General features: G+C 44.6%; 1 protein-coding gene across 1 annotated transcript in view; it reads right to left on the bottom strand.

Annotated features, from left to right (window-relative positions):
• Positions 1-6,283, bottom strand: part of FCN3 (ficolin 3) — a 16,284-nt gene continuing 10,001 nt past the window's right edge. The window contains exons 2-4 of the mRNA XM_056826175.1: positions 6,078-6,233; positions 3,193-3,327; positions 1-2,001 (exon numbers count right to left, since the gene is read on the bottom strand). Of these exons, the coding sequence (XP_056682153.1) occupies positions 1,760-2,001; positions 3,193-3,327; positions 6,078-6,233 (533 nt within the window). The 3' untranslated portion in view covers positions 1-1,759. The remainder of the gene's footprint in view (positions 2,002-3,192; positions 3,328-6,077; positions 6,234-6,283) is intronic.

The raw sequence follows: 6,283 nt of genomic DNA, 5'->3' as shown, positions 1-6,283 counted from the left end.
AAGGTTTAACAATGATTTTATTTTTTGCCATAGGACATGGTAGTTGGTACAGTTGCCTGGGGGCCAGAGGTTGGTATTGGGCTTATGGAGATAGAAGGTCTGAAAGGAAACAGAAATCACAAAAAAACCTAGGACCCACTTAACATTAGAACCAGAAAAACACTTAGAGAATGTGAGAATCAGAAGGGACCTAGAATGATACAACTGGTAAGTAACTTAGAACATAATATGTTTTTAGTTTTTTAAAAACCCTTACCTTCTGTTTTAGAATTGCTACTAAGTATTGGTTCCAAGGCAGAAGAGTGGTAAAGACTAGGCAGTTGGGGTTAAATGACTTCCCAGGGTCACACAGCTATTGTCAAAATGGAATTCTTAATCCCTTTCTCTAATTTAACAGGGAACCTAGAGATCCTTTTACCATAGAGATGTGTAGGGATTAACCAACCCACAGTGACAGGAAGTAGAAACCATAGAAACAGGAAGGAGAAACTATAGAGACAGAAAAGGAGGTAGGAGAAGGTTATAAAAGGGGCCCAGTCAGTGAGTTGGTTGACCTGTCGGTTGCTGACAATTAGGGCTGTCAGTTACTGATAGTCAGGGCTAGGAGCTGTGGGAAATTGGCTGTTGGGAGTTGATTGCTAGTGATGTAGGTTGGTGATTAGTTGGTGGTTGGGGGTTAGTTGCTGGAATATAAAGGCGGGCCTGAGTTTACTGAGAGCACTTTTGGCTTTAGCCTTAGAGGGCTTTTTGCCTTTTGGGTTTTTGGCTTTTGGTTTGGGCTGTTAGGATTTTTTCCCTTCCTTGAACTTTTTGGAAGGTGACTGGTCTTCGTTGACAGACCTTGGGGTTGGATTAAACACTGATTGGGTTGGTTTTGATTGGGCTGGATTGGGTTGGAACTTTTTGGGGTGGTTGTTATTAGTGTTAGTTATAGGCAGTTATATATAATTATAGGGTAATTAGTATAGACATTAGGACATTTTTCTTTCTCTACCTCTTTCATATATTTCTCTCCTTTATTCATTTTACTATATTCTTTTACTATATCTATTTTAATTAAACAAAATTGCTAATTGTTAAAAGTGCTAGGAGTTTTCTTTTCTCTGGCTTAAAGGGATAATATTAATTTACAACTCTACTATATTCTCATGAAAACTTAAATTATTAAAAGCTGCTCTCTTATTTTGTCAAAACCCTTATTTTAAACCTTACACTAGGAAATATCTGAGGCCAGATTTGAAACCTGGTTCTCTATCCCTTGAGTCACCTAACTGCTCCAAGAACATAAAATATTAAAGAAGTGTGACTCCCTTCTCCCACTGCTGAATCCTTCTCAGAACTGCCATTTTGAGGAAGGATTCATTCTCTGGTCTTCATCATCCTGCCTGAGGGTGGGAACCTTTTTCCGAACCCACTACTTCTGTCTTGCTTTTCTATTTTTCTCTTATATATTGACTTCTTTCATTAGAAAATAAGCCCCAAGAGGTGCCAGGTTTTTTTCCTTGTATGTATCCCCAGTTCTTGGCACATAGTAAGTGATTAATGAATGCTTCCTGACTTCACCATGAGCTGAGACTATTAGGACATAAAATATTAGAGATGTTAGCACTCTAGGAATACAAAACAATATGAGAAGGGACTTAAAAATATGAAGTGTCAGAGTTAGAGGGACTTTAGAGATCAGATTCTAAAAATAAGACCTGAAGAGGAGAAATGACTTGCCGAAGGTCACCTAGGATCCTTCAGGAGTTGCTCATGCCTATCGGAGCATCATTAAGGTTCGCCGATAGGGATGGCCCACTCCCCGCCCAGTGGCCCAGTCAATACCATACTTATATGCCTTTGCCTCAGTGCTTGCATAGAGCCCATTGAGGTTGGATCTATAGCAGGCCACATACCACCAGGCCCCTTTTACAATGATTGCACAGTTCCCAGTTGAGGTGTCATTATCGGCATCATAGGTGGAGAAGGCCCTTCCACCATGAAGAGTCAGGGAATCTCCTGGAAGGAACAAACAAGAAAGAGGGCCCACTGTCAGTCTATCTCCATTATTTCCCGTTCATTCTCTGTTCCTAAGTCATCCACCTTCCAGTGAAATACAACTTTATAAAGGGAAGCGATGGGGTATAATGGGCTGGGGGTATGAAGACCTGGGTTCTTATTTAAATTTTATTTAATTGATTAATTAAGAATATTTTTCCATGGTTACAAGATTCATGTTCTTTCCCTCCCCTCCTCCCACCCCCCTGTAGCCAATGAGCAATTCCACTGGGTTTGACATGTCATTGATCAAGACCTATTTCCATATTATTGATATTTGCACTAGGGTGATCATTTAGAGTCTACATCCCCAGTTATATCCCCATCGACCCGTGTGATCAGGCAGTTGTTTTTTGAAGACCTAGGTTCTAATCTTGGTTCTGCCACTAACTTGCTAGGTGATCTCAAATCAGTTATTTCCTCAATCTGGGTCTCATTTTCTGCATATGGAAAAAAAAAGTGAATTTGGAGTATATGATTTTTAGGCTTTGGAAACTGTAGAGAGATCTCATATGTTATTTAATCTAATTCCATTTTATAGATGAGAAAATTGAGGCCCACTGAGATTAAATGACACAATAGGTACCAAAGTCAGGACTCAAACTGAGGTCTTCTGATTCCACATCATAGTTTTTCCCAATAGATCGTAATGCCTGCCATCAAAGGTCTGTTCCAGCTCCAGAAACCAGAATCTATATTATAAGGGATTTTAGAAATTATCCATGAGTTTAATCTCTCCTGTTATTCCTTTCCAAGTCTTCTTAGCTCTTTGCCTCCCTAGCTCTGTTCCTATCCATCATAACTGAATGAGATCATTCTATTGCAAATATGAACAACATGGAAGTAGGTTTTGAACAATGATACACGTATAGCCCAGTGGAATTGTTTGTCAGTTCTGGGAGGGAGTTGGAAAAGGGGGGTGGGGTAGCCATAGGAAAATATTCTAAATAAAAGAAAAACTGAATGAAAGGATTCTGCCAAGGGTGACTTTGGAAGGGTCCGGCCCCAAGGCTCTCAGGAAGGGGACACCTCTTCCACGGTGCCCACTTCCGTCTTTTTTAGTCTCTTTCCCAGTGACTTTCATTTCTCTCAATAGTCTTTCATGGTTCCTCCTTCCAGAGGCCCCAGTTCCTGCTCCCACTGCCAACCTACCGGCATTACCCTCCAGGAACTTATCAAGAACCAGTTGATATTTGTCAGCCTCGCTCAGGATCCTGAAGCCCTGGTAGTGGGCGAAGGTTTGGGTACCATTGAAGTCTTCTAGCTCCACTCGAAGTTCTTTGGGGCCTTCAGGGTAGGGAGAAGACAGAGATATAAGGAGGAATTCTTTCATCCCCAGCAAAACGTATTGGGGTTATGTGAGAGCGGTGGGTATGGACACAACTGAAGAGGATGGAAGGGCAAGCCCTTGGATACTAGTGCCTTTGGTTTAGTCCCTCCTCTCTCTGGGCTGGTCAGGGCTCTTGGGGAAATAGGTGGTCACCCTTTTCCCAGCCCATTCCTGCCATAGCAAGGCTGCTAGTACCATAGTAATCCCCTCTCTCTGGACTATCACCCTACCCCAAATCCTCTTCTCTCCATCAACCATCTTTCAATCTGCTGCCCAGTCACTTCCTGAAGTAGGACAGCTGGGTGGCTCAGGGGATAAGAGAGCCAGGACTAGAGATGGGAGGTCCTGGTTCAAATATGGCCTATAGACACTTAACCCTCATTACCTGGCCCTCAGCACTCTTCTACCTTGGAACTGATATTTAGTATTGATTCAGAAAAAGGTACGGGTTTTTAAAAAGCCCATCAGTGACCCCTCCCAAGTAGACTATAAATTCCTGACCCAAGGCTTTTCACCCTCTTCCCCTTCAGGCCAAAATCCAAGTGGCCTCGTCCTCCACACAGAACCTCAGAGAATCACAAAATCTTGTTTGGAAGGGATTTCAGGGGGCATCTAGGCCCACCTGTACCTTACCCACCACAACATTCCCAACAAATGGCCATCGAACCTCCTTTTAAAGGACCCCCATCCCTGCCCGGTCCCAAGAGGTGGAAGGAAACTTACTACTTCCAAGGACAACTCATTCTACTCAAGGTCAACTCTCATTATTAGCAAGATCTCCCCTGACACTGAGGCTAGAGACGTGCCTCAGAAACTTCTGAGTCCAGACAAACAGAACCAGTCGAACCCCTCTTCCTCTTGTGACCTAGAATGAGCACTCTGAGGGGAGAGCCTGGCTGGCTCCTGCTTGGTTGGGTTCTACCCTCTCTTGGCCCAGTTGGCTGGACCTTTGGGCTTCCTCCCTCCCACTGCGGCCTGCTTTGTACCATGTTGGTCTGCTTTTTCTACCCCAGCACATGACTTCCTTCTCCTCTCCTACCTCAACAATTTGGGGCCTTCTTGCTGTCCTTCCATGCCATCTTGGACTGAGGCACTGTGTCACCCTCTATTTAGGGAGCTCAGAGATTTACCATCTTAGCTCTCCTAGCCAAGACACTCATAAAAGTTTGGACCAGTCCAGGTCCAAGCTTAGATCCTTGGAGTTCTCCATTGGAGATACCTAGGAGTCCTGAATGCTTCTTTGTCCTGCTTTCTGCTGTCTCTGTGCCCAAGTGTCTGAAATGAGTTCCCTTTGCCATTAATGAGAAATAATGAAACATGGGCTGGAGTCAGAGGCCTTGGGTTCAAATTCTCATTCTACCTTTTATTATTCAGGCATTTCGGTCCTGCCAGGTTCCTTGTGACCCCATTTGGAGTTTTGTTGACAAAGATATTGGAATGATTCGCCATTTTCTTCTCCAGCTCATTTTACAGATGAGGAAACTGAAGCAAACAGGGTCAAGTGACTTGCCCAGGATCATTCATCCAGTAAGTATCTGAGGCTAGATTTAACTTAGCAAGATAAGTCTTCCCGACTCCAAGTCTGGTGCTCTATGCACTATGGCACCACCTAGCTGCCCCTGGCTCTACTAGTTACTACCTGAGACACCCTGGGCAAGTCACTCCCCTCTCAATGGGCCTTGATTTTCTGATCTGTAAAATAAGGAGGTTGGACTAAATGGCCTTTGAGGTACCTCCAGCTCTCAGTCTTGAATCCTGTGATTTCTGCCTCTGATAAGGTCTGTCCCAGCTCATAGGTAGCTTCTCTAGTTAGGTCTCTCTTGCTCCCACCCTAGATGTAGTAGCAACGTTCTCCTTACATCCTCCCCTCATATTCCCCACAGCATTTGCCTGGTAGCATTGTATAACAGAAAGAACTAGCTATTTGCCACTTATCTGTGAGTCTGGGCAAGTCACTGTGACTCATTTTCCTCATCTGCAAAATGAGAGACCTGGGCCAAGAGTCAAATCAAATGGGAGTTGTTGTTGTCGTTGTTGTTGTTTTTAATCTAGAACAAGAATAATTGGTTCTAGGAAGGCATCAGCAATAATGAATAGAAGAGAGACCTACCAAAGGATAGGTTTAAGCTAATTCTTACCTCCACTAGAGGTTGGAAGCAGGGAAGAATACCCAGAAGAGAGGTACCAGGGTGGTGGGAATGTTGGTGGGTTGGGTGGAGAGAGGGAGAATGGCCCAGGGATAGTTATGCCACATGGTGGCATAACTTGGGCCAGCACAGGAATACCAGGTACGCTGATGCCCCCTCCCCACGTCAGGGTCTGGAGACAAAGCCCTGTTCACCCTGTGCTAGTTACAGCTCTGCTAAGGTCCTTACTAGATCTACATTTAGGGTACTATGACCCTTCCTTCCCTCTTATCTCATCTGCCCTGGCATCAGAGCTGCCTCTCATCCCCTCTCCTTCCCTCACCCCCACTGGACTCCAAGGAAACTTTTGAAAGCAAAAACTGCATCTTATTTACCTTTGGTTCCCCAGGACCCAGCCCGGTGCCCTGTACATAGGAGAGTTCAAAAAGTACTTTTTAAATTGAGATCTGAGAAAGGAGAAGCAGGCCACAGAGAAACGACTCTTGGGTGGACCCAGGCACAGAAGGAAGCAGGACTAGGGTGCTTCCTTATACCCTCCGCCCACCAGCCTCAGCAGTTACCTTCACGGGTAAGCTGGTAGAGGTTCTCATTTCCAAGCCAGAATTCAGACTCCTGGCTCCCAAAGCCAGCCTTGTAGGTTGCCCAGGATTGATAGAAATTCACAGAGCCATCCTGACGTCTCTGGAACACCTGATGAGGGGCCAAGAGGGTGAAGACTCAGTCAGAAGAGAAAAACTGCTTCCTACCTGACTTTCTGGGGTCTCTC

Source organism: Monodelphis domestica, chromosome 4 (genome assembly GCF_027887165.1).
Source record: "Monodelphis domestica isolate mMonDom1 chromosome 4, mMonDom1.pri, whole genome shotgun sequence".
Classification (NCBI taxonomy): domain Eukaryota; kingdom Metazoa; phylum Chordata; class Mammalia; order Didelphimorphia; family Didelphidae; genus Monodelphis; species Monodelphis domestica.
Note: the sequence above shows the minus strand (reverse complement) of the source record. Positions and strands in the feature narration are given on the sequence as shown.